This window comes from Cervus elaphus, chromosome X (genome assembly GCF_910594005.1).
Source record: "Cervus elaphus chromosome X, mCerEla1.1, whole genome shotgun sequence".
Lineage (NCBI taxonomy): Eukaryota > Metazoa > Chordata > Mammalia > Artiodactyla > Cervidae > Cervus > Cervus elaphus.
This window is the reverse complement of record NC_057848.1, coordinates 47,136,397-47,161,677: the sequence shown is the minus strand read 5'-3', so window position 1 is coordinate 47,161,677 and position 25,281 is coordinate 47,136,397. Positions and strand designations below refer to the sequence as shown.

Genomic DNA, 25,281 nt, shown 5'->3' with positions numbered 1-25,281 from the left:
ACTGCAAAACCAGTTCTTTTTACATATGCAATTAAAAACAGCTAGCTTTTTACAAAGGTCTGCCTAGAAAAAAGCTTGAAGTTAACCTTTGCCTGGGCTTTCCAGATGGTACTAGCAGTAAATAATCTGTCTGCCAATGCAGGATATGCAAGAGACAAGGGTTCAATCACAGGGTTTGGAAGATCCCCTCAAGGGATCCCCTGGGCAGACGAATTTAACTTACAATTGGAGCCCTGGTGGGCTACAGTCCATGGGGTCACAAAGAGTTTGAGAGAACAGAAGCAATTTAGGACAGCACATGTCCTTGAAATACAGAGCCCACTGTGCCTGAGACCTCAGCTTTGGGCAAATGGAAATTTCAAGCCAAGGTTAAAAAAAGAAAAAAAGAAAGACAGAAAAGAGTCAAAGAGACATTTTAAATCTCAAGTGGAAAACTATGAGATCCTGTCTGTCTGTCTGGATTTATCTATGCCTCAGTGTGTATCTTTGTTTTTGGATAATATGAGGTTAATTTGTAAATGAGCTCTAATTCAACTGACTTAAAGAAAAGTAAGCGCTTACAAATCAAACAATTACAAGAGAAATTAACCTAAATGAATTTCAGCTTCACGTGAACTGTGACATATTCAATATTAAATATCTAGTATTAATGCTTGTTTGCTAATCTAATTAAGACATGTCTGAGTCACTGATAAGAGATTGTGAATTTCTTTGCCTTTAAGTGATTTACATTTGTTTTAAAAATCTTTTGTTATTTTGGTAAAGTAAGCATTCTCTATGAAGATTATAGTACATGTAGATAAAGCTTCTTCTGCTTCTACAAAATTAACCCCTCACTGTCAAACTACTGCGATCCTGATGCCCTTAAAACATGGCAAATAGTCTACTCCTAAATTGGGGAATTTAAAATGGGTAAGCAACAGCTGTAAATCAAACAGTCAGGGCTAAGGGAAATCCAAGACTGCCACTTGGCTTTTCCTGGCTCCCTGACAAACCTCATTTTTATTTGATGGGATAAAGTATTCCCTGGCTGAAGGGTTAATGTTTATATTTCACTGAACATTAAATCCTAGTTTTGTTCCTCACTTCTGAGATAGTTCCTTGTTGTTATATTACTAAAAATTTAATTAAGTTGTTAAAAGGACACTCTAATTTTGTTTCTAAAGCTTATATCAGCAGTCAAGCTTTAGATAAAGATTAAATGCTCCATGATGTACAACCAGGGGATTAACACCTGGATATAATCATTTAACTAAGTCAGATGACCTCGGGTACACTGAGCTATACCTAATGAAAGTTCTTGACTTAAATTCTTGCTTGTGACCTTACTAATAACGGCTAGTTGTATTATTTTCTATGTTGCCTGTTTCACAAAATTGTTGTCTTTTACATTTCCAAGTATGTGACTGAGCCACTGATAAAATAATGATATATATAGTTCCACAGAAGATCAATGATCACAATAATGTAACTCTAGATATGGGAAGAGGCAACAAGAGGGAACATCTTCCTGGATCAAGAGGTTAGCAAGACAGGAATGGTCTGGAGACTTTTGCTATTCACAGGGCCTAGTCCAATGACAGCACAGAGTGGCTTATCAATGGAATCTTCGCCAGACCTGGTATTGAGCCTTTCTAGCACCATGGAACGCAACAGCCATGAAATGCCCCCCAAAGTATGGTCAAATCTGTGGCGATGAAGGGGCCCTGCCAACTGGAAACTGGCTCTTGCAGACTACCTCTGAAAAGATTAAATCATGGCCACTACAACTGCTGAATTTCAACACCTCTTAAAAGGAATTCAGGATGGATATCAGAAATTAGACACTCAATCTGTGCTCTGGGAAAAACGGACAGAACAGGCCTTCAGATAGTCAGATGTTTTCAGGCAAAGATTTTTTCTTTTTTATGAGCACGAATTCTTGCATCTTCTCATACCTACAGAAACACTGACATCATGGGCCAATGTCTGGTCCTATTTCTCCTGGCTAGCCTTTCTTCTAGGCACCTTGACAGTTCTTCTACTTTTATGCATCTTTAACCCTCTTGTTAAATGTGTTTCCTTGAGAATGCAGCAAATGGATCTCCAAATGGTAATACAAAAATATCACCTGCCCAATACCCAACACAACCTCCCCTGCCCTACTGCTGGCCAACAGAAGCATAAAATCATAGCCTCTTGCAAAGGTGGTTAAATTATCTAGACTTGGATAACTGCACCCATTTACTGACAGAACTATGACAAGGCTACAGAAGGACTGCTGTATGGACCAACTTCTCAAGTTGGAGAACTCTGCTTATTGAAACGCTCCATCAAATACTATAAATAGACTATTCTCACTAAAACCTACAAGATGTTCTACATTGTTACTTACAGAATTAATAAGACTGCTTGTGTTACTTTGCCTTGTTCCTGTGTTCTTCAGCCTAAACAGTCCTGGGGACTTTTAGGGAAATGAAATGAATAGTCTTGTTTAGGCTTCAGAGACAAAGCAGAGCAGGCCTCTGACCTTGCTTCTAACCTGCCCGGACATCACCCTGACTGGGACTGACTGAGTGACTGCCTGCTGTGAGTGCTAGACTTGCAGCACCATAGATAAGAAAGCCAACCAAGCCCCAGGCTTAGCAGCAGTTTCACAAGACAAAACAAACATCATTAACATAAAACCAGGCTTGCAATTTGGTCACAGACTGATGAAGGTATCAGTTTGCATCCATCCTGGGATTATAAAAGCAGCCTGGGACCCTCTCCCAATGGGGACCCCAGATGTGCTGTGACACAGGACTCTTGAGTCAAAACCAAATTTGGTGATGTACTCTCCAGTCTATTTCTCTTTTCTTTTAATGTTAGTATATTGAAAGTAAGCTAGATAATCTCTAATAAATATCTGTATTATTTATTTGTAAAAAAAAAAAAAGTCATCACTTGGTACCTGAGGGGGACTACTTCCAAGACCACACATAGATTTTCCAAGGATGCTCAAGTTAATGATATAAAGTGAAGTGAAAGTGAAAGTCGCTCAGTCATGTCCGCCTCTCTGCAACCCCATGGACTTTACAGTTCATGGAATTCTCCAGGCCAGAATAGTGGAATGGGTAGCGTTTCCCTTCTCCAGTGGATCTTCCCAACCCAAGGATCAAACCCAGGTCTCTCGCATTGCAGGCGCATCCTTTACCAGCTGAGCCACAAAGGAAGCCCAGTGATGTAAAATGGTAGAGTATTTACACATAACCTACTCTCATCCTTTCATATACTTTAAATCAACTCTAGATAACTTATAATACGTAATACAATGCAAATACTATGTGAATAGTTGAAGTACATGACAAATTTAAGTTTGGTTTTTTCAAACTTCTAGAATTTTTAAAAAAATATTTTCTGTCCACTATTGGTTGAATCCCGTTGGCTGAATCTGCGGATACAGAATGCAGAGATGGGGGGGAGGTGGCAATTGTATTACATAAGTGAACTCCTCTCAGTTATACACTACAAATATATTGTAACATAACGGGAGTGGTAATGATTATGTAAAACATAAAATACATGATTACTTATCAATTCATTGACTTCCCTGGTGGCTCAGATGGTAAAAGCATCTGCCTACAATGAGGGAGACCTGGGTTCAATCCCTGGGTCAGGAAGATCCCCGGAAGAAGGAAATGGCAACCAACTCCAGTACTCTTGCCTGGAAAATCCCATGGACGGAGGAACCTGGTAGGCATGGGGTCGCAAAGAGTTGGACACGACTGAGTGACTTCTCTTTCACTTTTCACTTTATCAATTCACAATATAAGTAAATAATTTCTCTTCAGTGTGTGAAGCTTTAAAGGGCCCTACAATACCAGACCACCTGACCTGCCTCTTGAGAAACCTGTATGCAGGTCAGGAAGCAACAGTTAGAACTGGACATGGAACAACAAACAGACTGGTTCCAAATAGAAAAAGGAGTAGGTCAAGGCTGTATATTGTCACCCTGCTTATTTATCTTATATGCAGAGTACATCATGAGAAATGCTGGGCTGGAAGAAGCACAAGCTGGAATCAAGATTGCCAGGAGAAATATCAATAACCTTACATATGCAGATGACACCACTCTTATGGCAGGAAAGTGAAGAGGAACTAAAAAGCCTCTTGATGAAAGTGAAAGAGGAGAGTGAAAAATCTGGCTTAAAGCTCAACATTCAGAACACTTAAGATCATGGCATCTGGTCCCATCACTTCATGGCAAATAGATGGGCAAACAGTGGAAACAGTGGCAGACTTTATTTTCTTGGGCTCCAAAATCACTGCAGATGGTGACTGCAGCCATGAAATTAAAAGCTTACTCCTTGGAAGGAAAGTTATGACCAACCTAGACAGCATATTAAAAAGCAGAGACATTACTTTGTCAACAAAGGTCCATCTGGTCAAGGCTATGGCTTTTCCAGTGGTCATGTATGGATGTGCGAGTTGGACTGTGAAGAAAGCTGAGCACCGAAGAATTGATGCTTTTGAACTGTGGTGTTGGAGAAGACTCTTGAGAGTCCCTTGGACTGCAAGGAGATCCAACCAGTCCATCCTAAAGGAGATCAGTCCTGGGTGTTCATTGGAAGGACTGATGCTGAAGCTGAAACTCCAATACTTTGGCCACCTCATGTGAACAGTTGACTCATTAGAAAAGACCCCGATGCTGGGAGGGATTGGGGGCAGGAGGAGAAGGGGACGGCAGAGGATGAGATGGCTGGATGGCACCACCAACTCGAAAGACATGAGTTTGAGTAAACTCCAGGAGTTTGCGTTTACTCCAGTTTGAGTAAACTCCCTGTCCTAGTGATGGACAGGGAGGCCTGGTGTGCTGCGATTCATGGGGTCACAAAGAGTCGGACACGACTGAGTGACTTGACTGAACTGAACTGAACAGCTATCCAACTCATTTTAGGAGACAAGCATTACCATGATACCAAAACCCATCAAAGACATTTAAATACACACAGATACCAACACACTGCATGAACATGGAGAAAACATTCTCCAAAAAATCAGTGAACTGAAACCAACAGTATATAAAAAGGGTAACAGATCACAACTAAATAGAGGTTAGGTTATCCTAGGAATGCAAGGTTGAGTCAACATTCAAAAAACCAATCAATATAATTTACCACATTAATGTAATGAAAGATAAAATAAAAGATAAAGAAAAAGCACTGGACAGAAGTCAACATCCACTCATGATAAAACTTCTCAGCACCCACACACTTATGGACAATCAATCTTTGACAAATGAGAATAGAATATACAATGGAAAAAAGATAGTCTCTTCAGCTAGTGGTGTTGGGAAAGCTGGACAGCCTCAAGTAAACCAAAGAAGCTAGAACACACCCTCTCACCACACACAGAAATAAACTCAAAATGGCTTAAAGACTTAAATATAAGATAGGACAACATAAAACTCCTAGAAGAAAACATTCTCTGACATAAATCATAGCCATGTGTTCTTAGTTCACTCTCTCAAGGCAAAAGAAATAAAAACAAAAACAAACAAATGCAACCTATTCAAACTTATAAGCTTTTGCATAGCAAAGGAAAGCATAAACAAAATGAAAAGATAACCTAATGACTGGGAGAATACATTTGCAAACAATGTGATGGACAAGGGCTTAATTGACAGAATATACAAACAACTCATACAACTCAATATCAAAAAAAAACAAAACAAAAAACAATCTAATCAAAAAATGGAAAAAAAAAAAAAATGGACATAAGATCTAAACAGACATTTCTCCAAAAACATACAGATGGCCAAAAGGCACAGGAAAAGAAGCTTATCGTTGCTAATTATTTGAGAAATGCAAATCAAAACTATAATGAGGTACCACCTCACACTGGTCAGAATGACCATGTCTACAAATAATAAAAAGCTGAAAAGGATGTGGAGAAAAGGGAACCCTCCTACATTATTGGTGAAAATGTAAATTGGTGCAGTCAATATAGAGAACAGTATGGAGGTTCCTCAAAAAACTAAAAATAGAGTTGCCATATAATTCAGCAATCCCACTCCTGGGCATATACCCAGAGAAAACTATAATTTGAAAAGATGAATGCACCCCTATGTTCATAGCAGCACTATTTTCAATTGCCAAGATATGGAAACAAATTAAATGTCCATCAACAGATGAATGGAAGCCGTGGTATAGGGACCTCCCTAGCAGTCCAGTTGTTAAGATAATGAAATAATGCCATTTGCAACAACATGGATGGACCCAGAGGTTAGCATACTAAGCAAAGTCAGAAAGAAAAAGACAAATACCATATGGTATCACGTATATGTAGAATCTAAAATATGACACAAACTTATCTACAAAACAAAAACAGACTTACAGACATAGAGAATAGACTTGTGGTTGCCAAGGCAGAGGAAGAGGTGGGGAAGAGAAGAACTTGGTGCTTGGGATTAGCAGATGCAAGCCATTATATATAAGAGGGGTAAAAAAGAAGGTTCTAGTACAGCACAGGGAAGTATATTCAATATCTTTTGATAAACCATAATGAAAAAAATGTGAAAAGTATATATGTGTGTCTGTGTATATAAACTGAGTCACTTTGCTGAATCAATTATGTTTCAACAAAATTTTAAAAAAACTTCTCAGCAAAAGAAGGGGTAGGAGGAAACATCCTCAATATAATAAGCAGCTACACAACACCTGTAACTAAAAACATAATTAATGCTGAAATACTGGATGCTTTTCCCTTAAGATCAGGAACAATCCAAATCTATCCTCTCTCACCATTTCTATTCAACATTCTACTCAATGCCCTAGCCGGTACAATAAGGCTGGGGAAACAAACGGCAAAAATGTAGGAAAGGAAAAAGTAAAATTATCACTACTTGCAAATGACTTGGTTGCATATTATAGAAAATCCTAAGAATTTTAGTAAAAACTTACTTTAAAAGTGAATTTAGCAAAACTGCAGTAAGAGGTCAATATGCAAAACCCAACTGTATTTCTCTATACTAGAAAACAACAACAATCATCATCACAGGTACCAAATATTGGGAACTAACAAAATGCTAGATCTGTGCTAATAGTTTTATATGGGTTATCTCAGTGTTATCTAAGAAATTGTTATCCACACATTTAAAAGGAAAATGGGCTTAAGAAAGGTTAAGTAACTGAATCAAGGTTATATTAACATGAAGTAGAGAAGTCAAATCGATAATCAGGTCTTTCTAGCTCCAAAATTTATGCTCTTAGCACTACATATAAGTCATATTATTTGAGTATCTTACTAACATAAATTGGTAGAACTCTATGTTATCCATCCAACACTTACTGTGATATTTGGAAGATTTTAAGATTTACATAATTTTAACCCCATCTCCGAACTGTTTTGAACGTAAGTATAAAATGAACAACATCAACTAACCTCACTTTCCAGAAAGAAAAACACCAATGTCTTAACAAGGTTGGCATTTGGACCCTGTCGTCCCCTTCTTTTCATCATTCCATCCTCCTCTGGATCTCGACGACTAAAGAGCCTAAGATCAATGCAAAATACTTTTAAAACAAACAAAAATATTTCTTAATTAAGAAATTTAAAAAACCTGTCTGGATTCCATCTTTAAGCAACTAACAGAGGAATAAATTGGAGCCAGGTAGGTACAGTACTGTCCAACATTATATCCAAGTAACTGCTATAAACCTTTTCCATTTCACACTTGATGGTACTTCTAAATGTTTCTGAATGATTTCTTTTTGAATATCTTATGGCATGTTATGTAATTATTTCTTTTTACAAAAGTAACACAATAACTAACCTATACCATTTATGCACATATATTACAAATATTCTTCTGCTTAAAAATGACATATCTTTTCCTCCTATCCTTCCTGCACAATTATCCCAAAGTCTGAGCTTAGTGGCCTTTTTCTATGGACATCATGGTCATTCTTATAAACAACAAAAAAGTTATCACTGGATAACAATGAATAAAAAATTGTAACATAAATACTTTGTATTATGTACTCTTAATAAACCTGTTACCTCAAATGAGCATTTTAATAAAATCTTACAAAGGTATAGTTTAGTCCATATGTTTCCGTTTTCTTTAAAAGCATTACATGATATCTGCTGAATATTTTCGGTGATCAGATATTCACACCGCTACTACCTAATCTGAAGTGTTAAATAGCAATATAAATGTTAAGAGACTAAAGGATTCTTGTGGTTCTTATATCAAACTGTTATCAAAGTACTTTTATTATATTCAAAAAACTTTAAAATACATAAAAATAGGCTTAAGACCTGTACTGAATAAATTTTTAACAAGTCATATTTATATATATTTTATAACACAGTAAATTACTGCCATTAAAGTGACTTTAGAAAATGAACAATAGAAACGCAGATTTACTTTTTGTACAGAAATTCTCCTGCTGCTACTGCTACTGGCCGATGAGCTGAATAAACCAGATGATAGACATTTTCACAATCTTCTGCAGTAAGAACTTCTTCACTACTCCTGAAAACAAATAAGCAATAGCAGTTTTCAAAACAATGTTGTAATTTTAAGTTTACTGGTACAAAAATTCATACTCATTCACTAAAAAATAGTACATTTTCGCTTTTAAACTTGTGTTTTAAAAAATGGTCATTAAGAAGTTGTTTCAAGCAGAAATCAAGCTTACTTGATTATCATCTATTAGCAAAAGCATCCTCTGACAAAAGAGCTGAGTATTTTGTGAACACCCAAGATCAACAAGTAAGACCTAAAATTAGGGTGAATATCGGGCATAAAGAAATATATATCAAGAGAAATAACTATGTGACAAGTGTGCTAAAGGGAAATGAAGACAAAATAATATAAACTAACATAGAAAATAAAGTAGTGGCATGCTCAGTGTGTGCGTGTGTGCTCAGTCATGTCCGACTCTGGAATCCCATGGGCTGTAGCCCACCAGATTCTTCTGTCCATGGAATTCTCCAGGCAAGAATACTGGAGTGGGTTGCCATTTCCTCCTCCAAGGGATCTTCCCCACCCAGGGATCAAACTGGCGTCTCTTGCCTCTGTCTCCTACATTGGCAGGCAGATTCTTTACCATTTGAGACACTTGGAGCTTAGTTAATAATCAAAGAAAACACTTTGCATGTTATTTCATGGCAATATTAAGGATACAATTTTGCAACATTAAAATATATTAACACCCCAGTTACCTCACAATGATGAAGAATAACACTTCATTCACCATGTACTAAACATCATATAAAACAACGCAAAAGAATTTTTCCAAATAATAAAATTTAAGTGCCAAAGACATTTAATTACAATTTATCATTAAAAAAAAACAACTCACTAAAATATAGTGCTCGTTTTATTGATCTTACTTTAAGAGAAGCAAGTAAACCTAACAAATTTTGGTAAATCAAAGTCATTATTAGGCCCATCAACCACAGAACCCCAGGGTAAACCTTGCTGAGTTTTCCAAACCAAGACCCTGTGTTTGAAGTTCTGGCCTCTGGCACCTCTCTTTCCCCCTAATATGCTTTTAGTCTGCTGTGAGGTAAACAATCTACCCTTTTTTTTTTTTTTTACTATTATATGCAAATTTGGAATCCTAGGACCACCATTGGAAAAAAAAGCCTAAAGATATTAGACAGAGCTCAGAGTCTTTTTGGTTTTCTGCTGTGCACAAGGTTTCCAGAAGTCTGATGTCTAAGGAAATATTACTTCTTTGAGGGAAAAATGAAACCAAAATGTTAAAAGTTTCAAAAGCACTTTACCTCAATGTATAATACTGGATCATTTGTTGAAAAACCATTTTTTGCCATTTTATAACTACACATAAATACACACACATATTGAATCAAATCAAACTACAGCAAATTTGAGGTAGTTCACTAATTTTAACCCATAAGGAATGTTTACGCAAGTTTCAGTTATTAGGTATATACATGGCTGAATCTACAAAAAAGGGTGTCCACACAGTATTACAGAGGAAGAGGGGAGAAGCTATAGCAATTAAGTAGAGTACTACTATTTTCTTATTTAATTCAGGACAGTTTTATAACATATGCATATATAATAATTTATAATTTTTAAACCCAAAGAAAAATGCAATAGTTAAGACTGCTCAAAATCCCCCCAGTTAAGTGATTTCTCAGAAAACATCAGTGTATATAGATCTACCTTGTTTTTTTCTGATTTTTAATTTTTATTTCATATTGGAATATAGTTGATTTACTATGGATGTTACATTAGTTTCAAGTGTGCAGCAACATGATTTAGTTATACATATACACATACTTATTCTTTTTCAGATTCCTTTTCCCATAAAGGTTATTACAGAGTACTGAGCAAAGTTCCCTGTGCTATACAGTAGGTCTATTGATTATCTATTTTATATATAACAGGGTTAATCTCAACCTACCAATTTAAATTAGGAGGTAGAGCTGCTTTCATTTTAATAACTGCACTGTAGTCCATTTCATACAAATGGGGTTGACAACCACACTCCTCACAACGGACTGCTGCATTAAATGAGATAACCCCTATAAGGCGCTTGTATTAGCTGTTATCTTATATATTAATTCTTCCTCTACTGATAATCATCTAGAATATTTCCAATATTCTATTACAAACAGTACTATATCATAGAATGAGAACATTTTAAATCTTGGATACCACCAAGCTTTTTTCACCAGGGCTTCCCAGGTGGCTCAGATGGTAAAGTGTCTGCCTGCAATGTGGGAGACCCGGATTCAATCCCTGGGTCGGGAAGATCCCTTGGAGAGGAAATGGCAACCCACTCCAGTACTCTTGCCTGGAAAATTCCATGGACGGAGGAGGCTGGTAGGCTACAGTCCCTGGGGTCGCAAAGAGTCGGACACAACTGAGCGACTTCACTTTCACACTTTTCTCCAAAGATGCTATACCAATTTATAGTCCAATCAGTAAAGTTTATGGGTTTGTTTCTGCATAGCCTTATGCAACTAGTGTATTATCAAACACATTAATCTTTGAAAAAAAGTAGGTTAAAAAAAGTCTCATTTTAATATACATGTCTCTAAGTATGACCAAACATCTTTTTGTATGTTTAATTTTTTATTTTCTTTTCTGTCAGTAACATGGTTCCTAACTTTTGACTCTTTTACTACTGGGTTTCTGTTTTTTTACTGATTTATTGAAAGTGACTCCTACAGTGCAAATCTTCTGCCCAGTCTGTCATTTGTTTTCTGAGTTTACATTATGGCATATACATATTTGTAGTTTTTTATGTAGTTAAAATACAGTAATTTTTTAATGTCTAGGTTTCATGCCATTCTTAGAAAGATACTGCCAGTTTACATATAAAATTAAAATGTTTAATCTTCTCAGTTTTCATCTAACATTTTTAATGATTTCATTTATTTACATTTAGACATTTCTTTTCTTTTTTTTTTTTACATTTAGACATTTCATCCATCCTGAAATTATTTCTGTATAAGGAATGAAATATGAATCCAATTTAATTTTCTCCCAAATAGAATCTAAGTGTCATAAAATCATTTATTTTGATATAAAACCACCCTTACCCTACACTAGGTTCCTAGGTACATTTAAGTTTGTCTCTATTCTTTATTCTGTGTCACTCATTTCTGTCTGTTTACACACCAGTACCAAAACTTAAAAGTTACTAGGGTGAGGAGAGGGAGAGATAAAATAGGAGTTTGGGATTAACACATACACAGTTACATATAAAACAGATAACCAGCAAGGACCTACTACATAAATGTATAACTGAATCACTTTGGTATACACCTGAACTAACACAATATAGTAAATCAATTATACTTCAATTTTTAAAAAGTAGTATTAATAATAATAAAGTCAATGTTCTTTTACAATTTTGACTTAAAATCATAGTGGGCAGTCATCTCTCATTAGTTTTTATCAGAATTTTGCTGGCTACTCTTACATGATGACTTACTGATACTCATATGAGTATCAGAATTAGAATGTTGTTAAAAGGCCCTTTGTGACAGGCAATTCAGGATGGACATGTACAGACTTTTGTTTTTAAAACTGGATAACCAACAAGGACCTACCAAATAGCAGAGGGAACTCTGCTCAGTGTTATGTGGCAGCCTGGATGGGAGGGGAGTTTGGGGGAGAAAGGATACATGTATATGTATGGCTGAATCCCTTCCCTGTTCACCTCAAACTATCACAACATCATTCGTTAAATGGGTATACCCCAATATAAAATAAAAAAATAAAATAAAAAGCCCTTAGCAACTATCCGGATCATGTTAAAAACCTAAATGTCCACTGATGGATGAATATATAAAATGTGGTATACTGAGTGTCAAAAAGGAATGAAATTCTGATATATGACATAACATGGATGAACTCTGGGACATCATGCTAAGTAAAACACGCCTGATATAAAAGGTCAAATATTATGTACTTTCACTTATGTGAGGTACCTAAAAGAGTCAAATTCAGAGATGAAAAGTAGACAATACGATGCAAAATCATACTGTGCAGTCCTCTACAGAGTATCAGTATGAAATGATAAAAACAATATGGAAATGGATAATGGTGATGATGGCTGCACAGCAATATGAATGTACTTAATTCCACTGATCTGTACACTGAAATATGTTTAAATGGTTTAAATATGTTTAAATATGTTTAATTGTTATATGTATCACCACAATCTTTTTAAAAGGGGGAAAAGTGAATTGCATCAATCCTAAAATTGCATCAATTTTAACATAATGTTTTTAAATTCAGATTGTTTACAGAAAGTTTCAGTAAATACTAATTTCTAAAAGTGTGACAAAATACAATACACATATTTAACACACTCGAGTGTTTAACTTAATTTCAAGAGCAACTAAAGAAAACTAGGCAAGAGAATGCAAACACATGAATTCCCAGTTCAGTTAGAATTTTCTAGTTCAACGGTCCTCTCTTCCTATCTTCTCAACTTTACATGAGAAAACTAAACTTCTTGCTGTAAAACTCCAAGTTATTGAAATTTAGACATAGATAAATTTAAACCAAGTATGCTAATGTATTTTTAAGATATGTAGACATCAGCAATATGCAGTAAATACATACTTACTGTAAAACAAGAGTGAGTAATTTTATTGCTTGTACTGCAACATCATATTCTTTGTCAAGGGTCATAGAAACAATTCTATCCTAAGGATGAAAAAAATAAAATATTCTTAAAGGGAAACCAAGAGAAAAATACTTGAAAATAACAGGTAAATGTTAAATACTTAAGAGTAATACTAACCTTGAACCGACTGGTAAATAGCTCCAGTTTGGAATTAAGTTCTTTGTTATAATAAAGTCCTTGTAGAGCAGTGAGACATTTGAGTCTTACCTCACCTTGCTGAATTAAATGAGAGGAGAAAATGCATTAAAACTTTGCATATTTTCAACCTGATCACACAAGTATACATCTTCTACTTTAAATATGTTCTATACTATGGTATTTCTTCAGAAACTCTCATCCTTGACAATGCAAAAACAGGAATCAATACATTCGTTTAAGACTAAATACCTTTGGGTTACTATTACTGTAGGTCAAATGAAAATATTTTGAAAATTTTTTCGGAGCAATGCTATTGTGAAAGATGATAGTAGCATATTTTACAGTAAGTTTTCCTTTATAGAAAATAATATTTGTAAGGGATATATACAAAGATCAAGGCTAGGTGAAGAGACAGCCTAAGGGAAAGGCAGATTAATAAAAAAAATTAAAAAGGTCAGAGGCCAAGTGGTAATTTATAATCTGGCTAAGATATATGTTTATCAAGAGGATCAAAATTAAAGAAATTTATGCCATAGCACTTATATATTAACAGAGTAAGAATTCTTCTTACTACTAAATGTTTTACCACTAACCACCATCACCTACATGATCCTATTGTTTCAGTACAAAAATTGTTTCATGATCGAAGGCTAAATCAGTGCCCAATATTCAAAAATCTAGGGTACTTTATGTGATAGAGACCATATTTTCATGGAACAGACAGAAAAGAATAAAGGAGAGAAGTCTACAGGAATGTGCTCCCAGTTATATGTATATGCAGATATACTATGAATGAGAGTAGCACACAGCTATGCCTATGTGTAGAAAGAAAAACACTATATATATCTTACTTTATCATGCATAGTCCAACCAACGTATTTTAAATAACTGTCATTAAGAAAGGCATCACTATACATTTTCATCCAAATGCCAATTTCTTCAATGCAAATAGCTCGGATTTCAGCTATTGCATCACTGTATGGAAGAAAGAAAATTATGCATATTAGTGTCAGTATACCACAGGACTTGTGGATTCTTTATGCAATGCCAATACTTCATACCTACCATGAACATACCACTACCTTAAGTATTACTGGGGATTTACAAGAATTGAAGCATGGCCCCTAAATGCCAAGAGCTTACAGTCTAGTTGCTGAAGTACAATTATCACCAAATAAATATTTAAAGTTAAATAAACCTACAAACAAAATCCAACCCCCACCTTCTCTATCATGTCATACCCTAGCCTTTATTCACACCTGCTGGACATGGTGTATTCAGAAGACAGTCGGAACATTAGCCTGGTTACAGCGTATCTTCCAGGTGAGAATTAGTTACACCTAATACTCAGGCCAAGCTCAATTTGTATTTGAACATCATACTAAATTATTCCCAATTCATCCTGTAGGTACTGGTAAGTCATTCAACGCTTTTGGGTAGAGGAATGATTCAACAAAAGAACATTTTAAGACAACTGCAATAATCTCTAGAATGATGAAGGAATAGACTATGGTAATGGTGACAGTAGAAATAAAAAGATAAGAATAGACAAAAGGATACTACAAAGGAAGTATTAACCTGATGTAGTAACTGCCAAATTAAGAAAATGACAAAATTAAATAAAAATGCCACCAATATTTAAAGAACAGGTTACAGCAGAAATGGTGGTAAGACCACCTATTTCTTTCCTCTGCTCATTCAAAATAAGGGCAACAATTCACTTAAATCTACCCAAATTTTCCCACTGATATTCAAATCGAAGAGCAAAGAATCAGTTATCAAAAAGTACAGTCTCTGCTAACACAGTACATACAAAAGCAATTAAGTGTTCTGTACCCTCACTCCTAGTAACAATAGTAGCTTCCATTTTCTGGGCATCTACAAGTCAATCACAACATTCCCCCATTTTTCAGATAGAAAATAAAGTGCAGAGCAGTTAAGTAACTTGCCTAGAGTGTACCAATCAGTGGAAGACCTTAGATTCTAACACTGATCTTACTCTTAACACTGTTACCACTAAATTTATATTGCCTCAACCACTAAATAACCAAACTTGAAGAGAATAAGAGTTACATAGAAAAAACTGTCCTGACTTACCGGTATCTATGTACAAACACTCCCTTAAATATTGCATTCATCATATTTTCTATTTCATCTTGATTTTCTTGAAGCTGAAAAGAACATATCATTTCTTTGCAATTGTAATAGAAAACAATCAAAAGAACATGTAAAAGTTGGTACAAACACAAACGTAGGTTTCTCCAGAGTTTTGATATTTTCATGCAATTTTTAATTTCACTAAATGAAAAGTGTCCACATAGAAAAACTAAAAGCTGTTGCATAAAAGGTAGCTAAACTCCCTTGATACCTGGAATATTTGTACACTGTTGTTAATGTCACTGCTAATGTTTAGCTGGTTGACTAATTTTTTCAGATGGTCACATATTTCTATTGTATAAATTAATGTAAAGAAATCTTTTAAGTAGTTTATTATATTACTTATCTATTAAATAAAATATATGTTCATATCAAAAAAGAACAAAGATTCATTATCTTGGTCTTTAGCATCTGAAAATTAACTCATGTTATCTAACGCCTGATCAAAGAACAAAAAAAGTTGAGTAAAATAACTTGGCAAAAAATTTGTCTTCTTGCTAAATATTTTTGAGGGAAACAAGGCTCACTTGAAATAATCAACTGAACATTTCAAATCTTGGATGACTTATTTACTTCCATATATTTTCAATTCAGAGCTTTAGAGTTAAGAGAAAATTGATTCAGAGCTTGAGAATTACAAGAAAAATCTTTCACACTCTAAGTATCAATTAGCTTTCAGAATTATGTTCTGTGTTTCGTAAAGCGCTTTTTTTCTTTTCATGAGTATAATCTCACATTTCCAAATAATGCTAACAGGGCATGCACTTGTATTCATTAGCACAACCAAAGGCACAGGAGGGCTTTCAACATGTTTAAAAACTTAACCCAACCTAGAAGTATTAATATCTTATATGATAGAAGAATTTTAAACTCAAAACCCTTTTATATCCATTCATGCTATGTTCAGAGTAAGGCCATAATTTTATGCATTATGTTCAGCTAATAACACATCCAATGCAATTTATTAACTAAATTAAAGGGCAAAAAGGTCAATTCTTCATTTCAACTACAGTTAATCCTTAAACAATGCAGGGGTTAGGGCTGCTGACCCTCTGCACAGTTGAAAATCTAAGTAAAACTTATAGGTGGCCCTCTGTATATGCAGTTTCACTGTATCCACGGTTTCTGCACATACAAGGTTTCACAACCAAAGATTCAACCAACCATGGATCATATAAGAACTATAATATTTACTACTAAAAAAAAATCCATGTGTAAATGGATCTGCACAATTCAAACATATGTTGTTCAAGGTTCAAATATATATGAAAAAGAAGAGGAATTTAGGCATGGGGGAAATGTGGGCAAGATTTTTCTGGCTTTTCTTAGGCAAGGGGCATTTTTAAAAGTTATTGGCTATCTCAGAAATAACCAACTTTTAAATTAGAGTTACTACAATCACCCCCACAAAATGTCAGAATCAAGTAATTTATGGAATACCATGGCAAATATCCCACGGCAAATATTTTAGCTCAACTACATTAGCAATATTTTTGAAACATCAGACTTTGCCTATTCAAAATAAAAATAAACATTCCCAATATCAGATAGCAAAATATTATATTACCAATGAAGAAGGGATTTAAGTAAAAAACACAACATCGAGGGAATCCCCTCGTGATACAGTGGTTAGTACTCAGCACTTTCACTGCTGGGGCCTGGGTTCAATCCCTGTCAGAAAACTAAGATCCCACAAGCTGCATGGCATGGCCAAAAAAAAAAAAGCCAATACCAAAAGATTTTATTAATTATGTTTTAGCATAGAACTGAAAAAACATTTTCCTCATTCAAAGTTGAACTTAGTGGTCAGTCATTAATGTTATTCAAGGGTCTCTTACACTACAAAAAAAAAAAAAAAACGACACACACATACCAAAACCACAGGTTATGACACCATAAGTAGCTTATCCCTATTTTTCAAAGGGATTTTACGTAAGTGAAACCTCATTTGATCCCGACAATAAATTGAGGGAAGAGTTAGGAGATTCACAGTAGAAATGATTAACAATAAAGCATAAGACAACTTGTCCAACTGGCCCAGGACTCCTTACTTGAAGCATTCAACTCTTAATCCTAGTCCACACAGAAAGGAAATATATACAGAAGGTACTGTTGGCATGGACAGTCAATAAAAATAAGTTAGATGTATAAACAACTTTAAACATATTGTTTAAATTTTTCAAAAAATTTTATCTGATGAACTAGCAAAGTTATATATCATAATTAATGGTGACTAAGTTGGTCACAGATTAACAGCTTAAACATTCAATACAAGAGTGTACCTCTTTCCGCTTCTGTAGCAGGAGTTCTAGCCTCTCATTGGCTCGTTTTCCAATCATTTTATTCCGTTCTGCCTCATACTGTCTTTGTGTATTATCCATATTAATGCTAAGATTTAGTGCCACATTCACCAAAGCTGTCATCAACTTCATAGCTATTTTTAAATGGAAAATGTTGAAATTAGTCTCACAGAAAAATTTACAAGTTATGATCTACTTAAGAAAAATTAAAAACAAGATGGGCTGTTCCACTTCTAATAGAAAAATACAGCTGCTACAAATAACAACAATAGTACAACAACAGCTAATGTGTATCGAATACTTACTATATGTCAGTCAGTTGCCTATGTTAAGTATTTCTCATGGATTAACTCCTAATCCTTACAACAGCCCTCAAAGTTAAGTATTATCCTCATTTCATTCATGAAGAATCTGAAGTTCAGGGAGCTTAAGAAATCTGCCTCAAACTACACAGTTCATATACATAGCTAAAACAAGATTCAAAACTAGATAGTATTACTCTAGACTATGCCCACTGTTCAATGATAGGTCCCCGACAACGACCTTTTCAAGAGACCATGATTTACCTTCTAAATGAATTGTGACTAATGCAGCAGTCACTTAGCTATCCAGTAGCCGAAGGGGGAGGGAACGGAAGTGCTTTTTTTTTTTCCCGTAAGTGCTTTTTATCAAAGTACAGTGTGTAGAAATGTTGGACAGTTTTATCAGTATTTGATTTCCTTTAATTTTACTCTTATTATATAGCATCATAAAGACAATGATGCAATTATGAAGGACAGATCAAGATAAAAAGTCAAAAGTAAAAACAGTAAAATGTCACTCAATAAAGTGCTTTGTATCAGTTTCTCCAGATCTCTACCTTCTGTTATTGAACTCTTGCTACTGAGACAAGACTCACTGCCTGTGATTTCAAACTTATTAACTGAAGTATCTGAACATATTATGCTTTTTTTTAGCTTAGGTCAGACTACTTCTCAAGCCTGATTCACTGCATGACAGAACACCACAAAACTAAACCTTAATTTGTGGCTACTAGCTCTCTTTAAAAGAGATTCCCAATCTTCTGCTCTGAGCTACTGTATACCCTCAGCAAACCATTTTCTCATTCTGATCTAAAATTACTCACCTTGCCCATTATACATGTTTTTAATTTACTTTAACCATTCAAGTTCTTAACATCAAAGCTACCTAAGTACACAGATCAATCACATTCATAATTTGTGACCTCAAATCTAAAAACCTACAGGGAGATTGTCCACATTTTTTTTTAATGGAGGGCTGAGCAAAAGGACATCTTTAATCACAGCTTTAATTCTTTAGGGAAATACTCTAAAGGAAAAATATCCCCACATTTAGAGAATGAAAAATTTTTGTAGAAATCAAAATATTCTATCATTAATGCATAGAATACTTAACAATTAATGCCTGGTCAATTTACTCATACTCATATCAAAAGACACATATTCAATAACAGTATATGAACAATTTTACCTTTAGCACAAAAGAGAAACCGGGACATTTTGTCAACATCAACAGCAAAAATCACTGTTCTAGAATTAATCATGTGAGCCTTAAAAATGTAACTTATTTCATATAAAGATCACAGAAAAATTGACTCAGCCTAAAGTTACTCAGAAGCATAAGAAAAATCAACTTTTCTGATGTGGTTAAATAAGCATCATCCTGTAGGGACAATCATACTGGGAGGGATTATGCTAGTAGTGACTATGCACACAGGTAATTTAGAACTATATATCCAAAATCACTGCTCCCCAAATTTGATGCCTTCCCTGATAAAACATATTTCGAGACCCAACAGATTACTATGCCACAGAAAGGGAGAAGAGGTGGATAGGAATCAAGTAGGTTTATCACAAGAAAATTATAGTATGTCTTCAGAGAACCAAAATTATCATTCCATTCTCCATAATTCTTGGGATTGGAGGAAAGAGGAGAATGTCCTCTTAGGGGCTACTTAATAAATAAAATTAATTTGTCACCATTATTTCATTCCTTTTAATGAAAACCATTTTCATCTCTAACCTAAGAAAATGCTCAAAAAGATTTCTGAATACTGACCTGCCAGGGTGCTTGTATGTCGAAATGCTCTGACTTGTGAGTCAGACAATCCTGTAAGAAGTGAAATGACTGTATCCATCATGTATTCATCGTATATGATACTATATTGACACTGCCGTACTAATACGCCAATGAATTCACAGAAACTGGATTTGAACTTCTTCCACTGAGGACCAGCCATGGTAAGCGGATAATCTCCACTATCCTAAAACAGACATTTTAAACAACAATTTCACTTAAAACACATAATTTAATAACTTTTACTTGTTTTTGAAATACTCTAGGCAGAAGCTGAAAAGGCTCCTTTATCTCTTCTTCTATAGTAAATCCTCAAAGTAGGCACAAGAATAATATGTAAAGGTAGAGATACCTTTGAACACATCTGGTCTTTTATTTAAGATCAAAATGGATAGTCTGAATTCACTCTAACCAATGAAAATATATTCTATTTACATACCAAAATAAAAAGCCTCTCCCATCAAATAAAATTTATTCTGAGAAGCAAAGATACAGTCACTAAATTTCTTTAAAACAAAACCGAGCAAAAATCAAACCAAAGTTCCCTGTTTTAACGATTCAACATGATGAAATCATATTCTCAGCCAGTCTAATAGATTCATGTATGACTTATAAATAATCGAAGGATTACAATGTAAGTTTTTATTAGCTTCAGGACATCAAATACTCAGCAGATGTAAACAGTAATTTTTTTAAGTGAAAACAAGCTAGAATGACCTGTAAAGACAGGTACTCAAGTATTCCTATATGTAAGATGGGGCATTCACCAACAAAGATACACTGAGGTCCTCTATAAATCATTAAAAACAAACAATTCTTAAGAATAAATGCAGAGACCAATACTACATAGAAGTTTCTGACAAGAATGTCCTCAGGTCATTATGGTTTAGTAAATTTTTTAACAATTAAATTTTGTCATTAGAGCCATATATTTTAAAATTTTAATTAATGCCATACACAAGTTGAACTATGTCTCATCTGAGAATAAGGTCCTAATGCTCCACAAAAAGGTTTTCTTCCATTTTCTGATTGGCTCATTTAGCACTATACTGAAAGGTAGCATCTTAATTGTTGTTACCAACTTGGTTTGCTGATATCTTCAAATCTTATTTCAGGAATCTTATTTCAAATAGCTATTGAGAACAAAGTTCTCACTAAAACATTTAATATCATAAGGTTAAAATAACACCATTCCTCATAATTACATCTCAACGACTTAGAGACTGATTAATAGCACTTAGTGATCATCAAAGCCATTTTAACAATTCTTGTTTCCAGAAAGATAGTTGAAAGCTCCTTCATCTGAATAAGGTAAAAAAAAAATCATATAAAACTCAAATGAGAAAGGCTTTCTACTTGAAAATTCACAGTGAAAAGTTTTGAACAGTAAAAACTACTGGTGCTTGAATACAGCTGTGAACAAAACAAACAAAAATCCCTGCCTCGAAGGAGTTTATATTATAGTAAATCTGTCTTTATTGGCAATAACACTTCAAAGACATCACTGTGATAATCAACTAAGGTCTAAGCTACTATTTATTATGTATTTGTACTGTTCTTATTATTCACATGTAAAACATAAATAAGACTTTAAACAATAAAATATACCTGCAAGCATTTATCTTTGCCTAAGCTTACACATGTTCATGGGCACTTAATTTTTATTCTCTGTTGAAATTTTAATTTTTTAACAAAAGAGCCACCATTTAGTTCTTACTATGTGCCAGACACTGTAAAATGCTAAGGAAGTTTTCAAACATTATTGCATTCAGTCTTCTTAAGAGCCCTATTAAGTATTTTTAGCTCCATTTTACAGATGATGAAACTTATGCTAAGACAACAATTTGCCCAAGGTCACATGGCCATCATTTAACTGGATTTCTACTACCAAAGCTCTTATCTACAACACTAATATTCAAAATTTAATATTCTGAAGATCAAGGTACATAAAATTATCACAACATTTAGGGTATTAACTTACCTCATCAAACTCTTCAGTCATTTTTCGAATTATTTCAGAGTTTTGCATATGTCTAAACATTTCTGCTGTGACAACACCTGAAATTTCCAAGTGTAAGAAGTTAATACATGGTAAATAAAACAATAGAGAACTTCTAAGTCCATCTCTAACACTAAAATGTCTACAGTCGCACAATAAGGTGTACTTCTCCATCACGTCATCTTCACCATGCTACTCAATCCTGTAAAGCACAAACACCACTCTCAACATATACAAGAAAACAGGCCCGCACTTCTCACAGGTCTCTCTCTTCCTTTTCATGAAACAATCAGCCTTAGCCATTTCTATCCAACTCACTTTACTCCTAGAATATGTATACTGGCTAAACTCTTTAATATAAAGCATATGTCATCAATGATGAGGCAGCCATCTAGGATAACATTTAAAGCCCTGAGGATGAACCTGAAGAAAATAAGGGAAAGAGTAATAGGAAGAATTCACTTTAGGCAGGTTTCTTTATTAAGCACAACTGTATGTAAGGCAACTGTATCCCACCATCCACCTCAAAGGACTTCAAATAAACAAAAGTAGTAAGTTGTAGTTCCTGTTCATCCAGAAGTCTGTAACCTAGTTCTAAGCTTAAACAAAGAATAAGGGGGGGGGAGGGGGGGGGGGCGATGGGCAGGGATAAAGTGTTAAAGGTAGTACATAGTAAATGCCCTAATGAGTGGAAAAATCAAGATAGGCTTAAAAAAAGAAAGAATTAAGATTTGAGTAAGTAGGTGTTTCACAGAGAAGGAATCTGATACTGGACACTTCCTTCTAAAGGAGGATGGGAGAGGAGGGGAGAAAGAATACACATTATGAGAAGTAGTATAACTGTACCACTTTGTCGTACACCTGAAATTACACAACACTGTAAATCAAATATTAATATATTTCAAAAATAAAAGACAAGTAGTAAAAGTTAGCCAGGTATACGCCAAATATCAGAAAAGGAATTTCTAGAAAAAATTATGAGTAGGAGACAATGCAAGAAGTCATACATGAATTTTCATTGATAGGGTATCACACACACAAAAAAAGAGTAACCATAAAAAGTGAATTTCTTAATCTACATTTCTCTATTATTTATACTTTGGCAGTCTAATCACTATGAATACTATAAATATACTAATATCTAAAAGAATGTCTTGGGACTCCCCTGGCAGTCCAGTAGTTCCGACTATGTGCTCCCAATACAGGGGGCACAGGTTCGATCTCTGGACAGGAAAGTAAGAGACAGCATGGTGCAAGGTGTGGCCAAACAATAAAAATAAAATAATGTCTTGGTACAGGAAGACGAGATTTATTATAAAAATTAGATATAATTGATAGATGTATTTCAATTGACCAAACTCTGTTTTGTATATGTGTGCATGTGTGTATATATAAAACTAAAAACAGCAACAAAACATCATACTGTCTTTCCAACCCCTAATCTGAAAGAGCAACAACTATGTGAGCTCCTTCTCTATAGGCATGCAATTTAAGACCTTCCAGTAGTCCAACAAAGCCAGCAGAACTAGCACATGAACTAACATCCACTGAGCCTCCTATTTACCGGCCACTTAAGCCCTGAAAACAAGCCTGTATAGCAGGTACTATAATCCTGGCTTTACAAATGAGAAAACTGATGCTAAAGCAAAGAGAAGTTATAAATAATTTCTATGAGATTATTAGTCAACATCATGTTGCCCAGTCCCAGGTGAGATCAATTTCTACTGGTACTGTAAAAGAACCCTTACTTACCACCTTAAAAAAACAAATGGTTGTTTACAAATAATAACAAATTTGGAAGAAAGCGTGATTTCTCCAGCTAAAGAAGCACATTCTCAAAAATGTTTTGAAGGGGTTTTTAATTTTTATTTAGAGCCATGAATATATCTCAAAAACTTTCCATACTTTATACCCAAATACTGTAAATTTGGCAATCCTAGAGAACAAGTAACTCAATCCCTGAAATAATTTATATGAAATAAACATTTAGATATGTCAAAGTAAACATAATGCATACAGCTTGACAAACTTCTAAAGCTCCTCCTCGCATCTCATAAACCATGTAACAGTCATAAACTCAAATATAAAGAGAAAATAAAGTGGCTGTCACAAACTCCATGCATATAATAGCTCCTGAGGCAGGTATGAAGGAGCCATCAGGACACCAGGCCAGATCCCACTGCCTTAAAAGTGTGGGGGACATGAAGCTAGTTATTTAAAAACTGGTAAACTGAAAAGTGACAGCTGAAAGAAAGAAAAAAGGAAACAACATTGGCTGCAGAATCACCAACCACAGAGCAGTCTGGAGCCACTCAGTATGGGGCCAAACATCTCTCCACCTACCTCAATAGCTGTAAAAAGCATTAACTACAGTAAAATAACTGACGCTCATAATAACAATCCTAGACCCACAGGAATAGGTTAAAGTACACTGTGTATACTTAAATATGTGTCTAATTCATTTAAAAAGGAATTCCATCAAAATATTTTTTGAGTATGTTTAAGTACGTCATGACCTTAACTTTGAATACATGGTAAATTCCTCTTTATGACGCTTCCATGATTCTAAAATAAGTATTATAGTGGTGTTTACGTTTTCAACACCTTCAATTTTTAAAAATCTTCACAACCTGATTTATGATAAGGTATATCCAACTGTCGAATGGTTAACTTCCTTATTTACAAATACAATGAGGCCAGAAAAGGAATGTAGCTGATAAAGGGAAAACGCTCTATGGCTTTGTTTTAAAACTGTTTATTTAGAAACCTAATCAGGAAACTATAATCAATCAACTAAGACTGAATTTCAACTCATCAAATTATTTCTGGCACCTGTTCAGTTGTTTTGTCATCAACCTTCCATTTCAAAAAATCTAAAGAGAAAGGACATGGCCCTTAATTACATAACACAACAAGCGGGTACTTGTATCCTTCTACTCCAGAAAGACGGAATGGACATGGGCAAAATAAAAATAATATCAACATATCTCATTTTCTAAAGAGTTTATCTGGTTTATCATACTGTCATTACCACAACACTTCCTCTGAGCAGATTCAGTAGAATTTTCTAATACTGATATACAGATATCTTTAGCTAAGAAGTTGAGTAAACTAGGTAACTCTCTGTACTCTAAAGTTCAGACATTTTTTAAAAAGTTCTAAAAACTGACTACATTAATGGCATTATGAAGACCATAGATTCAAGAAGTTAATAAATTTGTCTATCAGGCCTCACATATAACATTTAATATGAAGACTGCACTGAAAGTTGTGACCAACCCCATAAAATGCATCAGTTCTTATAATGTTACTTGTTTTCCAATTCCAATGACAGGATTTTCAAAGAAGTTTTATGGAATTAAATGAGTAGATTGCTTCTTGGGATCTTTTCTTCAGATCTGTTTAAATCATTCTTTAGCATCTTCAATTTTTAGATCTATTT

At 34.6% G+C, this 25,281-nt stretch overlaps 1 protein-coding gene across 7 annotated transcripts in view; it reads right to left on the bottom strand.

Moving 5' to 3' along the window:
* STAG2 (stromal antigen 2) overlaps nucleotides 1-25,281 on the bottom strand; it is a 129,357-nt gene that overhangs the window by 41,412 nt on the left and 62,664 nt on the right. For all 7 annotated transcript variants that reach the window (XM_043895182.1, XM_043895188.1, XM_043895184.1 and 4 more), the window contains 9 exons: nucleotides 21,822-21,898; nucleotides 19,823-20,027; nucleotides 17,726-17,877; nucleotides 15,384-15,457; nucleotides 14,138-14,261; nucleotides 13,266-13,364; nucleotides 13,089-13,168; nucleotides 8,393-8,500; nucleotides 7,405-7,516 (listed from right to left, as the gene is read on the bottom strand). In XM_043895182.1, the coding sequence (XP_043751117.1) occupies nucleotides 7,405-7,516; nucleotides 8,393-8,500; nucleotides 13,089-13,168; nucleotides 13,266-13,364; nucleotides 14,138-14,261; nucleotides 15,384-15,457; nucleotides 17,726-17,877; nucleotides 19,823-20,027; nucleotides 21,822-21,898 (1,031 nt within the window). The remainder of the gene's footprint in view (nucleotides 1-7,404; nucleotides 7,517-8,392; nucleotides 8,501-13,088; nucleotides 13,169-13,265; nucleotides 13,365-14,137; nucleotides 14,262-15,383; nucleotides 15,458-17,725; nucleotides 17,878-19,822; nucleotides 20,028-21,821; nucleotides 21,899-25,281) is intronic.